The sequence below is a fragment of the Formica exsecta genome, unplaced genomic scaffold (genome assembly GCF_003651465.1).
Source record: "Formica exsecta isolate Colony F162 unplaced genomic scaffold, ASM365146v1 scaffold120, whole genome shotgun sequence".
Lineage (NCBI taxonomy): Eukaryota > Metazoa > Arthropoda > Insecta > Hymenoptera > Formicidae > Formica > Formica exsecta.
Genome location: NW_021848537.1, coordinates 1,029,952 through 1,050,235, shown reverse-complemented (window position 1 = coordinate 1,050,235; position 20,284 = coordinate 1,029,952). Strand labels below are relative to the sequence as shown.

Genomic DNA, 20,284 nt, shown 5'->3' with positions numbered 1-20,284 from the left:
TTTTTTAATTATTTTTTTAAAATATATAATAATAAAAAAGTAACCAGAGAATAATTATCTATATCCATAAAAAACACAAGTTTCAGGATAAAAAATTTTTAAAGAGAAGTAATTTTCTCTATATTTGTTTTTTTATTCATATATTTGAGATATATTTTGGATTAAATACGATGAAAATAAAATTTAATGGTTTTTGAATAGAAAGGGGAAACATGTTACATAATTGTTGCTGTGAATTGTTGATGAGAATGACAACGTGCAACTACCCTCGTAGAAACTACGACCTTATCGATCCGTTAATAAAGTACCCTTACGCAGACCGATTCCTCCCCTTGACCGCGGGGAAGATCGTCGAGATCGATACGCTTTATAGCGACGCGGGCAATTGTTCTTGTATCATTTCAAAATATCGATATCATCGACATCGCGGTTTGTTGACCGCGCAAATCCGGATTAAATCAGGTGTGCGATATCCCGAACTTATCATTCCCAAACGATCGTGATTATAACCATGTTACGAAATTTATGCAGCATTACATTAAGGAATTATTCGACAAAGCGTATAATTTACGTATGATACGTATTGCATTCGTTATCTCTGTGCAATCATTAAAATAAAACACTGATAAAAAAGAAAAGAGACAAAAACTATTTTATATTACTTTGAAATATTTAATCTCCAAAATTTTAGAGACATTGCGTGGGAACAACATAAATTATTTATATTATGAAAAATACTCTCATATTTTAATTTTTTTTCAACTTTTTATTAACTATTATATTTCACGACACAAGAAAAATTCAAGTATAAAAATGATATCAATTTGAAAAATTGCTATCAATGAAATATTTCAACGTATTACATTTTTTAAATGAGAAAACAAAATTTACGACGATTTTATTTTATCGACTTTGCGATTACTAAATCGAGGGGGCCTAATTTTGTTCACAGCCACGTCAGCGGTGATCCTAAAGACGGAGAACGAACATCATCATCTGTCGAGCCTGTCTGGGGACAATATTCTCGGGACGGGGGTAAGAATAGGACGTGGCGAGGACGCAGTCGCGAGTGATAGCAGCAACCCCGTTATGGATTCGGCGCAATCGGCCATGATGAAGCAGGCGGACTACGTCGTAGGTCAGTGAACTAAATTCACGATATTTTTCACGGCAAACGTGACGACGGTTTCTACGATCGCAAGACTATAATTTGATTCTATTGACGATTGTGATCGATTAATCCGATAGTCGTTACAAATCTGTTACTGTGTTATCTGAATATGTGTTATCAAAGCGACGTGAGTGTTTTTCATGAACTTGTGACGTATGAGCTTGCCGTCACGTGAATTGAAAAACGTTTCACTCCTCTTATAATTTTTAATAATTTTATTGAAGCAAAATTGCAGTAAAATTCTTTGTGAAGCAAAGACTTCATGAAAGAATAATATGTTTTAATCTGAATATGTATAATCCATATATTGGAAGAGAGCAGAGATATGAGACGATATTAAAATCTTCAACCAATTTTAAAAAATTAAAAATATGATGAATATGCATAACTTTTATTACAAAAAATGCTTCAATAAAAATTTTTGAAAATTAAAAATATATTATAACAAATTTAACTTAAATGGAATCTCTTCCTTTTTTGACGATACTTTTATGGAATAATAATTAATCTTTATTTTAATAAAACTCGTTATAATTTTAGAAGTAAATTAATATTCACAACTTTTAGAAAAAAATTCATAATGAGAAATATTAATATATTTTTCTATTTGCGAATAAAATTTTCAAATTTTATTTCTCTTATTAAATTAATATTAAGTTAAAAAATTTTGGTGTGAAATTATTGTATATCCTATACAACAAAGTAATAGTAATAATTGAAAAGAAATATTGCTAGCAATTAAATTTCTTTCACGATTAATGATAAGGTAAAATAGAAAATTGGAAAAATTTTCATTAATCGCGAATAATAAATGCAACAGATTACTTGTTTTATACGAATATGAACTTTAAAAGTATTCAATTATTATTGGCTTCAGAAGTCCATTAGCCTAGTCGATAACAAGTGACGTGATAAGATGCGATCAAATACGATTGTGAAATAGTTTTTTTTATTCTGTTTTATAGTTCTTTTGTTGTTCTATTTTCTATGTTATTTGCACATTTTGTTAATAGAGATTGCTTAATTATATGGCGAAATCGAAATGCTATTTATGTTTTTAGATCAAAAGATCACTTGTAATAATAATGAATTTTTGCATCGCTAACGTTTTGCATATGCAAAATTCGCATTTACTATAGTTTTTGTTCGATGATAACGTCAAGCATTTATACAAGCGAATATGAAAATTCTATTTAGAACTTCGCTTGAAATCGATTATTTTTGTCATGTCTATATCGTCAATTTGTGAATGTACATTATATATAATATTCAGTATTTTAATATATTTCTCTCTTTATGTATAAAAATCTTTTTTAAACATTAAACATTAATTTATACATTTGCAAATTTGTATTTGGCAAACGGACGTTAAATATAGAATCTATGAATAATTCAATAATACCACAACAACAACAAAATAAAATAAAAAATTGAATATAGTTTTTCATGTCATAAAATGTATTTCATAAGATTGTATAAGATGATTCATAATTCAAGTTATAAGAAAAGAATAATTAGAAATATATTATTTATAATTGATTGTAATTATATAATTAATTGACGGCTTTTCATGCTAAAAATAGGATAAAAACTTTGATAGAAATGAATGACGTTAAAAGATAACATGACATGTTAAAAATGTCTCATTATAAATCAATAAGCAGGCACATATATTGAAAGAAACTTTGGTCAATTACTCACCGTGCGCGTGGCGTCCAAAGTTCAGTATGCCATAATTGATAATACTCGGCGAGAGATGACGTGAGATCCTGAATGATAAGCCTCCCACAAAATTGTTACCAGTATAATTTTTTTCATGTTTTCGATATATATCTTTATGAATTTTTATGTCGAAATAAATAATCATTATTATACTGCCAATATACCATTAGATTTATTTTTAACATGATACATTTAAAATTATTTTCATCTATTTAAATATCAAGTATTTTTAATATAACTAACATTTAATTAATTAAATATAATTTTGATATAAAAATTATTTTGAATATATATATATATTGTTATGGCAAAATATATCAGTTTTTTTCACCAACTGATATTTCTTTTAAAATTATGATTAAGATAAGATTCTAGATAATTAATAACCATCTTGATATAAGTAGGAATTTATCATGTTATTAATGTAAACATGTTTTCCGATTAAACATCAAATATATCTGATATTAATATTTCGTATTATCAAAATGATTGTCGATTTTATTATCAATGTGAATATATCGTGAACACTAATTTTCTCTATTATTAATCCAGACATTAGTATCAATATCAGATAATCGATGATTTTATTAGTATTCATGAACAAGAATACTGATAGCAATACCTAATGTAAGTGGCTTTCACTCGGGTTTTCAACGTGCACGATCAAAGTATACAACTAAATCGAATCAACACGATGACAGTGCGTTAGCCAATCGATATTAATCAAATCTGTATTATGTTACAGATGTTGTGCTGCCAACGGTCCTAATTGCTTTGCTGTTCGTCGGCAATGCGATCATTGTGTATATCATCTTCCAATTTAGAAAGAGGTAAGTAAACTCGTCTCATCATATCTCATCGATACAACTAGACTCGATTTTTTTTTGTAAGAAAAAAAACCAATAAAAATGGCAATAAAATAATAAAAATGTAATTAAAAGAAATATAATTTTCAATTTTAATTAATATAAAAATTAAATTTTTTATTACTAAATTTCAAATATATTTTTTCTCTATTTATGAAAATTTTACGAATTTTATATCATATGCCTCATAAAAATTAATTGAACTTTCCAGAGGATAAAAAAATCCACTTCACTTTGTAAATTCTTGATTCAACTTTGGAAACGTATTATAATATATTATCACAAAATGAGACAACAATGTCGCAGAGCTGTGAACGAGCAATTAATCTCACAATCAAACAAGTGATAAATTAAATAAGTTATTACTAACTCACCATCCTGACCTCCTCCTCCTCCTCCTCCTCCTCTCCTGATCCTCCGTTAAGTTGGGTTAACCTCTCTGTGGCAGGCAATACAAACACTCGCGAACGACGGAATTAATTAGAGATACACGTGTACTAATTAATACGATACTGACGATCGCCCGACATTCTTGAACGGCACTCCCGATATACACGACGAGCTTTACAGCACATGAGAGATGGAGAAGATTCAAAAATCGCGTGCTACACCTTCCTCCGCGACGCTACGCCTGTTGCTCCCCCTTAAGTACTGCTTAGTACACTTTCTACACCTTGATATTCGCTGAGAGCTGAGACTCTCCTTCTCGCCGCCAACTTCGCGTCAATTCCGATGCGACTAATAAAGTCAAGTTAATGACCGATTAATAATAATAAAACGATTGAAATTATGTATTTCATTTTATGTACACGTATAAATCCCGTCAAACACACGTATTATTAATAAACGATGTAAATATCTCAGCTCGATGTGTCACGGCTTTCTCCGACACGTCTATTACTTTACGCTTTTCCCGCCAAAATGGCAAGCGAATAATGTATCTAAATTGATATAAAAATATGTGACAAAATATATATATATACATATATTTTTTTTTTTTTAAGCACGCGTTCTCTCCCTCTCTCTCTTTCTCAAGCATGTAATAATTACTATTTATAAATAAATAAATCATACGATGAGAGACGAGAAATTATGATTCTCGTTCTCCATCGTTTCGAGTCCTCGATAAACGAATCAATGTGCGAAGATTTTGATATTCCGGACTATAACTAGCCGTATCTTTAATATGCTCATACTAGATATGCACTTACAAGATATCGCTCAATATCAATTATGATTATTCGTGGGAAAGTATATCGTTCTTGCCATTTTCCGCGTACTTGTCGCTGCGAGAGAGGTAATACATGCGTAGCGTCTCGGATCTGGCGTATGAATGACACGCCGGTTACTTGTCGAGGCGCCCGCTAAAAAAAAGACAACACGCGAATGTAAACATCCTACGCGTACTCGGCAAGCTTGGAATGTGTACACAATAGGTATATGTACATAGAAAAACTTTTGCTGCTCGTATTTTCACAACTGATTTCGTCACACGGATATATAATAATCTCGCACATTATGAAAACAAGCATGTTAGCAAAACATAACGAGTTAATTTCGTTCGATTTTTCGGATGTGTTTTTTTAGAAGTTCAATAGAGAAATCATGTTACCTGAATATTAATTAGAGGCAACCGAGTACGTTACAATCGGATTGATATACGTGGAATTGTACTCACGCGAAATTGTACAAGTAAATTATGCGTTTTACATTACTAGAAAAATAACGCGCGATGTGCGCGGATTCGTGGATGCGTGTGAATTAGTCCGCTTTAGATGAGGAAGAAGGCGGGAAATATCTTGAGTTTAAATTTTTAATTCGTTGTATATTAAAACAAATTTTTTTTTTTCCTGTATTAAATTCCTATATCGTAATTTAAAATATTAAATAATTTAGACAAAATATATATCTTTATACATAATCTATATTATATGTTATAAAAATTAATAATTAATATCTAAATATTATTTAAAAATTTCTATCATACAAGAGCATAATAATAAAAATAGGAAATTAAGATATTAAACTAAAATTATCATATTAAATTGTACAAATAATACTTTTAACATAATTAATAACAAAATGCCAACTAGATTAATGTACATACTAATTTCTTTAGAATAAAAATTTCTACGCATCTAAAAATCAATCTGAAACTTTTTAAAATACATATAAACAAAAAATAAAAAAGATATATGAAACGTTAAGGAAATGCAATGCTAAATGAATATCTTCTTTTTTCATTTCAGAAGAGTTCCAGCCATGACGCAAGCCGAAGAAATGTCTCTTCGGGGATCGGCGGATGTGCCCCAAGTGTGATCCCAGGAACACAGACTGATCGCACACTAATGGCCATCGGTACCAGCGAGGAATCATCGATGTCCACATGGAAGTTATCGCAAAAATGTCTCCCATTGGATCGACCCTCGAAGAACTTCGAAGTTATCGCGATGATTTCGCGCAATTAATTAAAATGAAGTCACATTCGAAAAAGCGAGAAGAGAAAAAAATGTATCTTTTCGTAACACTTGAGGACGATGTCGAATGTGATTTTACTGTGCATTTTTTAGTGCAAAAAGTGGCTGTTTAAATTCTGAAATATTCTCTTATATATTCGCCTCTTATATATTCTCTTATATATTAATTTAGAGAAAATTCAAAATTAGATAACACTTTTTAATATTAAAAGTGCATGAAGAATCAATAAATGACAAATTAACTCGGAAACATGCTTCGACGCATCTGCATTTTTCTTGTGTATTTAATGTTAAATGTGTTAAATTGTCATCTTATGTTCACAATAAATGCATCTTTATAGATATGCTTTTTAAGATTTCATATAGAGAAATAATATTCAGGAATATAAACAGCCACTTTTAAAACGCTAAAACAGGACCCAGTGTTCCCAGGTGCCGTTTTATAAACGGATTATATTGGTTCGATACTGTATAACTCACGAGCCTATTACATCATGACCTTACGTACACACACTTACGTTACTCTGTATTATAATGTAAGGAAATAATATATTCTATATTTCGTCCAATTTGTGGATAAGTTAAAAATAAATCAATGTTTTCTTAGTAGTTGTCTGTGTACTTATTTGTCATTTTTGTCCCAAACTTAAATTTCAATCAACTGATTTTATAATTTGATAATTAAAAGCCGTCATTTATTAATTTTTTAAAAACCCAAAAAATTTCTTTTGCTTATCAAATGATCATCAAGATTTACTAACTTTAATTTTTCCCTTATTTTCGCTATCATTTAATTATTTATTTTATGTTCATAAAACTATCTTAGAGATCTGAAATAAATAAAACTATTTTACGCAAGTGTCATGTAAATTAAAAGAGAAAATTACCTCTAATAAATTACCTCTTCTGAGAAATTTACAGAAACAATTTTTTAATGTAAAACCTAACTATATATTTACACACTTACATCTCTCTTTACATTTAAAATTATATTGAATTTAAAAATATTTCTGTAGAGGCTCGCCTAAAATATCTTCCAGAGTGCGAACAGCATTTTGCGCACACTTTTCCGTAATCTCATCTTCGTCTTCCAACAATTCCGCCAGGAACGGCACAGTTTCTGGCAACAGCGGCATAAAATCTTCCCCAAGCTTTCTCGCGATTTCCACCTGTGTCAAGGTTTTTAATTATATCAAAATAAATATCTTTTAACATCTATAACTAATTCTTCATTATAAATTATCAAATTTACTTAATATATTAACAATCATTTAATATCTCTCGATAATATATAATAAATATTAAAATAAAAACCGCCACTCGTAATATATAATTATATTATTTAAATTAAATTGTAATAATAAAAAATCTAATCATTATGTCCAGTCTTACCAATGCATTTAACGCAGTACTTCTAACATAAGGCTTTGCGTGCCTGGTTTTTAGCAATGTCTGATAAACCAGTTGTTTGTGCAACGAATCATCAGGAATGGCACTAGCGAACGAGGCTATGCAGGGTACAATAAGCTGATTAGCTCGACTTTCGTATTCTTCCCTCGTGCCCATTGTGTTCTCCACTTGATCTACTATCGGCTGCATGAGAATCTCGAATCGATCCTGGCTGACGAAATTATGCGCGTCGTAATCAAAAACCCGGTGAAGCGTCAGTAAAATCGCCTCCACCAGTTCAATTCTGTTCGATTCGTTGGGAAGTGTCAGTTCCTGTGGACTGTCTATGACAAACATGTTATTGCTGCTCAACAATGACGCCGCGTGCTTCAAAAAGAGTCCGGCGAAAAGGACAAACAAAGATTTCAAGCATTCTGCTATATTCGCCGATAATCTGAGAAATAAAAAGTCGCATTATCATATCTTATTAAAGTAATCATATATGTCTGTCTCTGAAATTAATTAATTTTTTATACCTGTAGAAAGTTATATTTCGGTGTTTGTGTTGTGTATCATTCGCTGCCCATCCATAGAATTTATTGTATAACGGCTTGAAAGTTGCTTCGCTCAGCTTCAAAACCAACGCTACCATCGTCTTACTGGCGCTTTCTTCGATTGCAACGATATCTTTTAAGGTAGCTTTAGTGTCCTCCTCCGTCTTCACATTGTCGTCCGTGCTTCCGATATGTTCCCGGAATTGAAGAACTTCGAGAAAGAAATTGGCGAGATTGTCAACTTCTATCTTCAAGTCCGCCGGTTGCACGCTTTCAAAGGACTCGGCCAGCACGCTCATCAACGATGGTATACACTGATAAGACTTTTTGGTTAATAGAATCTGGTAAGTCCTATTGACAGCCGGCAGCAACACTCGCAGAGGTATGCAATTGGATAACTTTTGCGTCGTCATCTTTAGTCGTGAAACTATAATATCGATCTGCACAAACACATATTAAATGGAACAATTACATCTCAGAAGGATTCGGATAGAATTTGGCAAAATAAATCCAAAATATTAGAAATTTATTTTTACGAATATTAATAATTAATTGATTGTGATACAGCATAAAAGCCATTTTTTATAAAAACATTATATTTAATATTATTTGGCACTACATGAAAGATAAAACTAACTTTGAGAGATTCTATATTTTAAAATTCTTGGTTGAAAAGGAAACCATAAATACCTTAGGATGCTCCGTGTCAGTGTACAGGGAACTCAACATGGCCAATTCAGACAAAAGTTGGTCCAAATACAGTGACAGAAAATTTCCCAGCGACTCCACTATTTTTTGCAAGGCACTTACAATGCTGATGACCATCACGTCTGGTACGTTCTGATGGCAATGGGTTTCCAGTAACTTCAAAATCGCTGGCACGAATTTATTCAGCGAGTATAGAGCGTGCGTTCTCATGGAACTGCATAGTTCTGCGACGCATAATGCCGCGCTTGCTAATACTGGACCGTCTTTCGATCGCAGCAATTCTGTCGTCATGTCCAGGATCTGTGAACAATTATTAATATACATAATGTTAAATATAATCAATTATATACATGTAAATGTATTACAATAAAATAATTCTTTTATAAAAAAAAGGATTATTTGTACCGGTTTAAAAACTGCGGGATGATCAATAGCCAGCAGCTTCGCCAGTAGTTTCAAGGATATCAGCACCGTCTGTTGAACAATCTCTTGTTCCTGGGTCTCAACTTTCACTTCAGTGTCCAAGAAGTTCATCAAAGATTTGATCAGGCTTAGAAGATCAATGTGATCTTCATCGTTAAATTTCTTCTGAAGCAATCTCGCGTTCAGTAGTTCTAACGCCTTCTTATTAACAGACAACAATTCGTGTTTCAACAAGTTCTTTATACTCTTCAAGAACAAGGCGTTCGGCAGCAAGTTATTCACTAGATCCAATACGTCATATAAATGATGCAGCAATACTTTCCAGTATTTAGCGCAGCTCGGCTTACTCTGTTGTTGATCGGCGGTTTTTGAAATAGTCTGAATCAACAAGATTAACTCGATTGCTAGACGATTGTAGTACTCGTTCATCTCGTTCGCCTCGTCCTGACTCAGCATAGCCACGCGATTAATAAAATTCTGAGATGATAAAAGATTGCTGAGGAATTGTACGGCCGTTATCTTATAGTACCGAAGACTTTTCGGCATTGATTTTGTCACATCGTAAATGTATTTATATGGGAACTTCATCGCCGCCTTTCTCCCCTGTTCATCCTCGATGTCAATCGGTAGGACCTTGATGAACTCGACTACTTTCACGCAAACCTAGAAAACATTTCTGTCTTTTATCTCTCGATATAAAAGTAATGTGGTCTTTTATATATATATATATTTTAAAGATATTATTCCTGTTATTAAAATCTCATCAAAATTTTTGTTTAATCATTACTAATTAATTAATCATGACTAACCTGAAGCAACTGCTGCGGTGAAAACTCTTGGGACACCTGAAGAGCAAAATTCATCTGCTGCGCTGGCTGCTCGGTCCTTTGATTTGCAGTCTTCATTACATGATTTTCGAAAGAGAGCAGATAGTATAAGTGTAAGTGATTCTCAAGAAGTTGCAGCAGTTTGACGAAGAGTGGCGATCGTCTATGCTCGGGAATATGCGGCAACGAGACGATGAAAGTTCTTAGTAATTCACAAGCATGTATCTCGTTGTCGGCCGCGTTCACGATCGGCACCACTGTTTCCAGGGTTTTGGAAATGATCTGAATGGAGTAGGCGTCGTCCTGGCGCACCACTGTATTGCCCATAAATGTGAAGATTGGCATAATATTGAGAAGAGCGCGTTGCACATCCACGTTTTTCAACAATTCGACCAACACGAGCAGCGCGTGATGATGCGTCTGTGGATTGCGCGATGTTCTAATGCATTTAGTAATAAGTGCGATTTGCACATCGGCATCACGCACCGATAGTCCTTTCGTCATCAGCCGATGAATTGTCGAAAGAATCAGCTGATTAGTGTACTCAACCGGGCTCTGCTCCTCCAAACTCAAACAGATGTTGAGCAGATCAAACAGCACTCCGTAAAGTAATTCTTCGCGCTTGATGTTATCGGCGCGCTGCGCAAATTCCAGCAGAGCAACGCCACGCTTCCATGTCCGACTGTGCACCATCGCCGGATTCGCCAATTTAATCTGGCTCTGCCGTCTCTTTCGCTTCATCGCGCTAGCCGTCATTCCCAGGTCTGTTGATTCCTCTGGGCCGTTCAACTTCATCGTCTGTAATTCTGACGTTATGATTGTCGCATCGATGCGAATTCGACGAATCGCTCTGCCAACGGCAGAAATTACGCTGCTAATCTCGCAATCGGTCACCACGTCCAACATCTTCGATAAGATCTTTGCCTGAAGATCGCGAGATATTTCACCGACGTTCTCAAAGAATATTTCGTCGATCTGTCTCAATAACACAATGCTCGGCGATTTTTGCTCGCCGGATTCCGTGATCGTTTGAAGTTCGTGCGCCAGAATACTCGCTTCAAAGAATAACCATACTTGTTCATCATTCAAAGCACTGACCGTAGTTCCATTAAAACGTTGCAATATATTTCGCAAAGCGCTAGCAGCCGATTTATTTTTAGGATCCTCCACTAACTTTTGTAAAAGCTGAAGACCTAACGGAGCCAATTGCTGGAGAATTCCAGCACTATTAACGTGTATTAGGATGTCAAGCAACTGCGATTTTCGATCCATGGGAATTTTTAATACTTCATCCTGCTGCGTAACCATATTGAACAGCAGTTTTTGAGCCTGCTGCAGCTTCTTACGTTGTTTTACTTGATAAGACACATCAGGATCAGGCGAGAGAAGAACATAGAGGCTCAGAGAGAGCTGGTCGGGGTCTTGGGAAATTTCAGCACTTCTCGCCGCTAATTCCTGAAGCAATATGAAGAATGGTTCCGTAGTAAAGCTGAAAGTTTGCGTCAATTTCTTTAGAATGTCTAACGCCACTGTTCTACAATCGTTGTTACGTCTTGCCAGCGAAAGCAGCAGATTAGTTACAAAGTCCTGATCTTGGAATGCCCATTGAACAGATTTGCACTGGTCCAACAACAGCGAGGAGATTTGCAGACAGTGATAGGACGTCTGCACGTTGATGGGTTTCACATAAAGCTGTGCGAGAAAACAGATGAGATCCTTCACTGTGGAGAAGTGAAGTTGAAAGAAGATCTGCAGGCATCTGGAATAGTGTTTCCGCCAGTGGCGATTATTCATACCCTCGATGAACATCTCCAAAAGTCGCAAGATTAGATTGCTCCTCTCTGTATTGTTATCAAAGTCGAGTTTCGATTCAGACTTGATATTTAGTCGTCTGTGAACCATTTCCAGAACATAAGTACCCACTTGCAATGGCAGGATACCCTCGGATGTGAGCTTCAATGCCATTTGGATATTGTTGCCAGTAATATTGTTGCAATCGTGCAGTAATTTAACGCGCGAGTACGTCTTAATCATCTTCGTGGCCATTTCGATGACGTCACGCGCAGTGTTGGCCGGCATTGAACCCACGGGCACTCTACAAACTGATCCTAATAGAATCATGTTAAAAAACAAGGATGCCGCGTCGCCATGCGAGATCTGTTGCCGCATGGAATTCAATATATTCTCCGTAGGCGGTAGTAACTTGTGATTCAAAATATTGTGAAAAGCAGTGGAGGAGATCGCCTCGGCATTTAATAATTCAGATTTGCGAATGTCCTCTAATATATGTTGCATGTATGTGTTATTCTTGGCAAAATTCGAACGAAGAACCTCCATGGCGACCTCCACGTCCTCGTCCGCGGCCGGAAATAGATACGGCAAAGCTGTAATAAAGATGCTGGTTTCATCACTTTCTTCGCAAAGTTCCAAAAGTATCTTCAATGCTGGCTTAGCCAGTATTTTCCTTGATGACGTGTGACATGTCGATAACAAGATCAACAATTCATCCACCAGGGTATCTGTGGGTAGTAAACTGGTCAATCTTTTCATGGTGAAGGACAGCAAGGTCTTCACGACATTCACATCGCTGTCATAAAATCTAGCTTGAAGCGTACTCGTCATCATCTCGCGGAAACTCTCAGGTACGTTCGCGTTGTTCTTGGCGAGAATCTCGAGGGCGACCACTCGTTGCTCGGCGCTGATGTGCGTCAATTTATTCAGGATTTCAACGGAATCCTGTGCCTCCTTGGTGCAAAAAGGCCAAGAAGTAAGAAAGTGTAATGTTTGCTTAGAATCCTTGTCGCCCTGTTTCATCAGCTTCTTCAGATATTTGTCGAACCTTTCTGGATAACTGCGCTCAAGATTTTGATAGAATCTCGCTAAAAAGTCTTTTGCGATCTTCGTAGTATCATTCTTGAGAAATTCATACGTATGTATACTTAGCAAAATGGCATCCACCGCGTCATTGTCTAAATTGATGCGTGTTAGCATGTCGCCGATCATATTCTGAACATTGACGGTATCCTCGGGATTCTCGGCGACGACCTGGCAAGCTGCCTGAAGAAAACATACGATGAATCGAGATGCATTAACGCCTGACGAATGAATCTTGACGACTATCTCCACAAACCAAGATAAATCCGATAATTGAAGGACTAAACCTTGCGGTACAACAGTCAATCGATTAATCGGAGATTGATAGAGATGGAGCAGAAGAATTGTAGCCTCCTCTTTCAAGAGTGTCTTTTTGAAGATCTTCAGCAACAACTTTTCCGTGGTATCGGTATTAAACTTCACCTATATTCATACATACATATACACACAATTAATATATATTTCAATAATATAAAAAAAAAACAAGATTTATATTTTAATCTTAATAACTTTAATATTTTTGGAAAACAAATATAATTTTTGAAAGGCAAATATTATTTTTCTCTTTATAAACTTCCAAAAATTTATTATTTTACCATTTATAACACATGGCATTTAAATAATCTAAACTTGTAGAAATTTTTATATTGTACTGCAAATATTAACCAAACAAGTTTTTAAAGCAAAAATAAATATAAATAAAAACAGGTAAAGATAAAATCAGGACACATAAAGAAAATTAAATATTAAATCACCTTCATCATCAGTTTTGCAATGATCATGTAGCTACTAGAAGCAAGATCGGGAATGAGACTTCTCAGGCTATAGAGTAGAGTTGGCAGCAAGTGATTCACTTGAATCTCTGTAACAGATACTTGTTCAATCACGCCCAATATTACAGTGGTATAAAAGGCGTACAAGGTGGTCAAACAAAAAGCCTGTTCGGAATACATCTCCGTGGCGGATATCACGTGGCTGCATAACATCTTCAGAAGTCCGTTGTCTGTGCTCAAACGATTAACAAGAATACCCGAAGTTAACGGTACACCACGTTTCTGCAAAGGCGCCAGCCAGTGCCATTTGTCGTTTTCGTCTGATAGATCCACCAACTGCAGAGCTCTGCAAAAAAAAAGTTAGCAAATTTTAACTCAATTGCTTTATAATTAAAAATGACAAAAATGTATATTAAAAGAAGAATAACACTCTCAGAAAATTAAGATGAAAATATATTTTCAATTTTTTCATATTTTTTCACATAACATTTAACATAAAACTTTTAATACACACATACACACATTTTTCTGCTAATATAATTTCTTTTCTGTTTAACCACAGAATAAACAAAAAAATATATATATATGTATACAATTAACAAAATTAAGAAAATAAAGAAATTTATATATAATTAAGATTTCTTAGATCTTTTTATATATAATTATTGCACAACAAACGATACCGATTATGAAATTGACAGTTTCAAATAAAAAATGGGAGAAATGTACAAATAATACAAATGATAAATTATGTTTTCGAGAATTAAGATTTCATTCTGATATCTTATATCAATAATACATACCTAACAAACATACGAGTTTCGTGATAAGGAAAAATCAGAAGTATATATTGATCTCGGTTGTATTGATGAATATGGTATCTGTATATCAGCCATTCCAAAGCTTTGTGCGATGCGCTTAATAAAAAATAAGGAGAGAGTAACAATAGAAACTTTGCGATCTCTGCATCCAATTTTTTGTTCACTGTGGCATCTTGAACGGCGCGTTCAAAATTCACAGTACTCTGTGCAAATATTGTTGCTTTAAATTCTTCAAAGAATAAAGAAAGTTTTACTAATTCTTGCAGACCACTCTGACCTAAATAGATAGAAACATACGATTAAATATAATAAAAATATATTTCTTTAGAGATAAATTTATAAGCATGCATATCTTCCTTTGCACAAATTTTATGAAATTATTGCAGATATAAAACAGGAGTCAGATAATCATTGTAGAGAAGTCTAAAATCTCTATATTTAGAAAAAATATCTTTCTAAACTTCTATATTGCTTTTAAACTCTACAATCAAAATATAACTTGTTTGTTATAAGACAATTAAAATTGTGTATCAAGTAACAGAATCCAGTAAAAAAATTAATTGACGAACAAAAAATATATATATTATTAATTACAAATCTTTATAAAAGAATATGTATAAAGTTCAATTTTTATAAAAATAGAAGTGAGAGGCTAACCTATACTCAATACAGTGTCTCTGTCCAAATTTGCAGCTTCCTTTGGATCAAACAGCAAACTTGGGCGTTTCTTATCCTGCAGCAATAAATTCGTCTGCGGAGTTCTCAATTTTTTAAGTTGTGCCGCTAATGATGTAGCCATTGTAAATCTAAAAATAAACAAAAAGAATGGATAACCTCCCAAAAAAATAAAGTACCTTAAAGATTTCGTTTATCATATAAATTTAAATGCTTACAAAATTCTTTTTTCTATTACAATTAACTCATTGGAGATTAGTACAAACGTTTAATGCAGCAAATGGAGTGAACTTACATATATATTCCTCAAATAAATTATTTTCATCGGTACAGACACGTGGAAACATAAAATCCAGCCATCCAGCTAGTCAAATCAAGCGGAGAAATTTTCTCGCGCACTTCACTTGGGCTGCGTTCAGAAACATCACCCGTGTGCACACGGGTGATGTTTCTGAACGCAGCCTTGCAAGGATGCAAGAGTGCGTTCGAAAATTGTACGAGGTAGAGCAGCATTTAAATACATATGGCGGATTTCCACCAATCAAAAATCATTACTCTAAGTGTCGGTCTACAATAGTGATTTAAGCTCTAGCTTAAATCACTATTGTAGACCGGCACTAATAATGTCCGAACGTGCACTTGAGTTACAACCATAGACATAGTATATCTAGACCGAGCGTTTGCCTTTATTTAAGGAGTGGGGGTAAAGATACACGTAGAAAAAAACATACTCTGTTTGGTGCCCCTTGCGTTCTTTCTCGCTCGCACAGAGCATAGCGCTCTCTTTCGTCATGCTACGTGCGAGCGAGAGAGAACGCAAGGGGCACGAAACAGAGTATGTCCTTTTCTACGTGCACCTCGGCTCCCACTCCTCAACACTCGGTCTAGATATACTATGTCTATGGTTACAACTCTAGCTCCCACTTTTTCAAGGGAAGATTTGCGTTGTACGTTGTAATAGCCTGGTAGGTACTCTGGTTCTGATACTTGGACGGAAAGCAAGAAAGAAATTCGTATACTATTACTGTTACATCTTTCCTAAAGTAATTCACGAGTAGCGTGATACTTTGTTGGCATTAGTGAGCGAAAATCCATCAAGGAAAGAGGAAAATTTACGCATCGAAAATGACTGCTGTTTTGCGCGTAAAACGTAAGAATACCGACACCCCGCTCGATAGACTGGTGATCGCATGCAAGCGTGCGAAAACCGGATCGCCCCTTGTGGAAGAAAGCGAGCCCGCCATCCAAACGGTCGTTCAATTCGCCGGGACACTCACGGATCCGGTAATAATTTATGTTTAATATATATGATTAATCATTCTGCATAAATATCCTATAAGCAGTTCTCTTCTATAAGTCGCGGTTAAGCATTTAAATTTAAGTCCGTTGACCTTAAGCAACTGCGAAAATGTTCCAGAATTTTAATTGTAAATATTTATATTTAAGAATAAAAAGAGAAAAAAAATATACCTCTCTATATATAAGTCGCGGTTAAGCATTTAAATTTAAGTCCGTTGATCTTGAGCAATTGCGAAAATGTTCCAGAATTTTAATTATAAATATTTACATTTTAGAATAAAAAGAGAAAAAAAATATACCTTTTTATATATAAGAAAGCATTTTTAATTTTATAAAGAATACAGAAGTGTTGGTACGGAGATTTCTTTGCATTTTACAATTGAATTCTTGAAATTGAGACAAAAGAGACGCTTTTTTAGAAATATGTTTTTAAAAAAGCTATTTATCTCAAATTATATAATAAAAAATTGATAAAATAGACTGCTCATAGACCGCTAATTTTCACTAATGTTATTAATGTTCAACATATATTATTAAACATTATATTGTTATTAATGCATAAAAAATAATGCAAGATTTTATGAAATATTTGGTTTTAGACCGAGGATGTTGCACAACATGTCGCCAAAGTTATGCCCAAGATGGGCACAGAAATAGTGAATGTTGGTGTCAAACGGACGTGCGATGGCAATTCTGGGAATATTTCAAACAAGAAATGGATAGGGGGAGATCCCCTGGTAGAAAGGTACAAAGTTGTTAATTGCCAGCGTTCTCAGGAAACATTAAATGAGGAAAAGTCAGAGGATAAATGGCTGACACTCATAGATGTAGAGGATTGCTGGAGTGTCTCTGGTACAGCAAAGCAGAATGCAGAAGAAACAGAGGTGAGTAATATAAAAATATTTGCAAAAATATTTACATGAATATATGCAATCTGTATATCTTTTAATGAAGATTCAAAAAACATTAATTTTTTATATTGCAATTAAAACAAATATTAATATGGTAAGAAATAAATAAGAAACTAAATAAAAAAGAAATATAATTCTTCAGATGTAAAATTAAAAGAAAGATTTATATGTATATATAAAATAATTTCTAGAAATACAACAAATGATTGAGAAAAATAAGATATATATTTACATAAGACATAACCAAACAAAATAAATGTATATGATATTTTAGGATATTGAAGATTTTGTGTTCGATTTATACTGTGGGCCAACTAATGATGATGTATGGTTTGAGAACAATGAAATAATGGTACAAGAGCCAGAATATCCATATCTAGATTCTGAAGATAAAAGTGAAGAATCTTCGGAGGACTCAAATTCAGAATCCAATTGGAGAAATGATTATCCCGATACTGATCCCGATACTGATCCCGATCGTTCCGGAGATGAAGATTATGATACCGATAATTCCGATCATTCCAATTTTGATGCCTATTTCTGCGCCGGTTCTAGTAAAGAAGAAGAAGATAATATAAAAGTATATGGATGTAGATTGAATGACTTTAGAAGGTTAGAGAGAATTGCTGCATTGAATAATAACTCCAGTAACAGTTCATCAAACGACGAAGGGAGAGCGTCGACTTGTTCGAGTGACGAATCGCTCGGATTAATGTAGAAATCTATTAACCTTTTAGTTGCGAAAGGCGTACATATACATGTTAAACTAACTTCTCATTCGATCTCGATTTTTAATTATGGAAGTTATAAGTATATGAGAATATCATCTTGCAATTTCAGGTAAAATGCATCGCAACTAAAGGCTTAGAAACAATCAATAGATTAATTATAAAAGTATATGAAGATTTGTAAAATTTTTTTGGAAAAATTAAATCAGTTGTCAATTTAAAATCCTACATGTTATGTATTAAGAAACTAATTAAGAGACTTGGTACTAAAATTTAGCACAATGTATCTGCATAATTTTATAGATTTTACGAACCTTGTTGAATTTTAATAAGCATTCCTTTAATATGTACTTTAGTCTCACCTCTCACCTTCTGACAAAAAAAAGTGAGTTGTAAATAGCATAAGTTTTATTTGTATGTTATATATATTTATTACAGACTTTCCTCTGTTGATGTAGATGTATATCTCGTGCGTTAAATCTGTCTATCAAAATAAGAACGACAAAGGAAAACTAAGCCTAGAAATGAAGGAACTGATCACGCAAAATTATGAAAATATATCTTTCTTTTTCAAATCGTAAATGAACTTAATCCTATTAAATCTCATCCTTTTACGACTTTAAAAAGATTTTCAGAAATTTTTTTTACTAGAGATAATTATTAAAATTTAAAAAAGATACAAGAACAGATTCTTGATTAGTTGGCGAAAACATTTGCATTTGTTCGGGAGAGGAAATTAAGTGATCAATCCCGAAAAGGATGTTACAGGATATGTATGTATTATTGAAGAAAGAGCTGTTTTGTCATCGTGGATATGGCATGTAATGTGATATACACCAGATTTATAGCATATTAACAAGTTATTGGAAGTACCAGATGGGGATTTACAAATTTTTTTCCATACACATGCGCGATTTCGCGTCATCTGCGAAATCAGTTCGGGCAGTACAAAGATCCGGGCAATTAACAACGTAACATTCGACAAGATATTTCATGGCTCGAAGAGAAAAATTATTTCGGTGTGTCTAATAATTCTAGGATATGGAAGAAAGAGTAAATCTCCGGACGATGTGATGAGATTACTTATCTTTGCAAAACATTCGTCGCGATATTTTAGATCTCTCGCCATGAAATTCGCTGCGCAGACAATCGCTACTAAAAGACAGGTCGGAGTCTTTTAATTATTAACGAGTTCGTCATATGATATGAGTAGTACATAGCGTATACACGTAACACTGGCCTTAATTCTAATTTATCTTACATTCACGCGCCCTGCAACGAGGGATACTTTACGAACACGTACGATGCTTTTGATCGAGTCCGAGTGCGTCGATAGAAATTCAAATAATGAACGGAGAAAACTTTATTTTGAGATCGTCATGCTTTCTATTTGCATTCACTGCGATATATTTACAAGGCCTGTCGATAAGATTTTTCTAAATATATATTTTTTTTAAATTAATCTTGTCTTGACGAGGTTATTTATTTGTAATTATTCAAAATTTAATATTTTTCGATGCAGTTTTAAAAATTCTCAATTAACAGAGAGAATCTCATACTTGTAATTTTATTTATTAAACTCATTTTTTGTAATCGAAGTATTTGATATATTAAACTTTCAAAAATCATGATAAATAATAGTTATTAAGGAAATTTTTATTGAGGAAATTTTATATATACTCGTCGAGAATAGATTCTTACTATGGATTCATGATACTAAATGCATTTTAAATTTTCTCACATAATAGATATTTACCGACGCATTCGCATTATTATTATTCGTAAACGTGGACGCAACAACAATTATATATATATATGTATATACATATATAATATGTTGTGTCATAATTGCGCAATGTAACTTAGCAGATTCACAAGCTGAGATTGGTATCATTCGTATCAGAATCGCTTACTACGACTCCATAATATTCTACTTGCCTACTGTACAACATTTTACACTCATCGTATTCGTCCTTAAGATATAATGTCGATTATTAATGCTACGAGATTATTGGAGAGTCATGAGATTGCACACCTTCGCCCGGACCGATCAATCAATTGTATTG

At 33.7% G+C, this 20,284-nt stretch overlaps 3 protein-coding genes across 5 annotated transcripts in view; 2 read left to right on the top strand and 1 right to left on the bottom strand.

Moving 5' to 3' along the window:
* Positions 1 to 6,843, top strand: part of LOC115241543 — an 18,334-nt gene extending 11,491 nt beyond the window's left edge. For both annotated transcript variants that reach the window (XM_029817340.1, XM_029817332.1), the window contains exons 3-5: positions 953 to 1,138; positions 3,639 to 3,723; positions 6,009 to 6,843. In XM_029817340.1, coding sequence (XP_029673200.1) covers positions 953 to 1,138; positions 3,639 to 3,723; positions 6,009 to 6,078 — 341 coding nt within the window. In that variant the 3' untranslated portion in view covers positions 6,079 to 6,843. The remainder of the gene's footprint in view (positions 1 to 952; positions 1,139 to 3,638; positions 3,724 to 6,008) is intronic.
* A 307-nt stretch (positions 6,844 to 7,150) lies between these two features.
* LOC115241533 (HEAT repeat-containing protein 1) lies at positions 7,151 to 15,702 on the bottom strand. 2 transcript variants are annotated; one of them, XM_029817309.1, is made up of 10 exons: positions 15,576 to 15,702; positions 15,263 to 15,411; positions 14,588 to 14,882; positions 13,767 to 14,130; positions 10,120 to 13,434; positions 9,293 to 9,973; positions 8,870 to 9,187; positions 8,162 to 8,619; positions 7,629 to 8,079; positions 7,151 to 7,405 (listed from the first exon to the last, which is right to left on the bottom strand). In XM_029817309.1, exons 2-10 carry the CDS (start codon positions 15,402 to 15,404, stop codon positions 7,235 to 7,237), a joined length of 6,195 nt encoding a protein of 2,064 aa, XP_029673169.1. In that variant the 5' UTR covers positions 15,405 to 15,411; positions 15,576 to 15,702; the 3' UTR covers positions 7,151 to 7,234. The 2 variants fall into 2 exon arrangements, with proteins under 2 accessions (XP_029673169.1, XP_029673178.1); XM_029817318.1 differs by having other exon boundaries at positions 15,499 to 15,684.
* Positions 15,703 to 16,186: 484 nt separating this feature from the next.
* LOC115242624 (probable RNA polymerase II nuclear localization protein SLC7A6OS) lies at positions 16,187 to 19,093 on the top strand. Its single transcript, XM_029819053.1, has 3 exons — positions 16,187 to 16,564; positions 17,179 to 17,463; positions 17,765 to 19,093. The coding sequence occupies exons 1-3, from the start codon at positions 16,406 to 16,408 to the stop codon at positions 18,206 to 18,208; spliced, it is 888 nt and encodes a 295-aa protein (XP_029674913.1). The 5' UTR covers positions 16,187 to 16,405; the 3' UTR covers positions 18,209 to 19,093.
* Positions 19,094 to 20,284: the final 1,191 nt, after the last annotated feature.

What these genes read in the sequence shown, in the direction of transcription:
- LOC115242624 (XM_029819053.1), top strand. Translation starts at nt 16,406, where the DNA reads ATGACTGCTGTTTTGCGCGTAAAACGTAAGAATACCGACACCCCGCTC. An exon ending in CCGGGACACTCACGGATCCG is followed by an intron (nt 16,565 to 17,178) that starts GTAATAATTTAT and finishes ATTTGGTTTTAG; the next exon opens with ACCGAGGATGTTGCACAACA. An exon ending in AGAATGCAGAAGAAACAGAG is followed by an intron (nt 17,464 to 17,764) that starts GTGAGTAATATA and finishes ATGATATTTTAG; the next exon opens with GATATTGAAGATTTTGTGTT.
- LOC115241533 (XM_029817309.1), bottom strand. Translation starts at nt 15,404, where the DNA reads ATGGCTACATCATTAGCGGCACAACTTAAAAAATTGAGAACTCCGCAG. An exon ending in GAAACTCGTATGTTTGTTAG is followed by an intron (nt 14,131 to 14,587) that starts GTATGTATTATT and finishes TTTTTTTTGCAG; the next exon opens with AGCTCTGCAGTTGGTGGATC. An exon ending in TTGCAAAACTGATGATGAAG is followed by an intron (nt 13,435 to 13,766) that starts GTGATTTAATAT and finishes GTATGAATATAG; the next exon opens with GTGAAGTTTAATACCGATAC.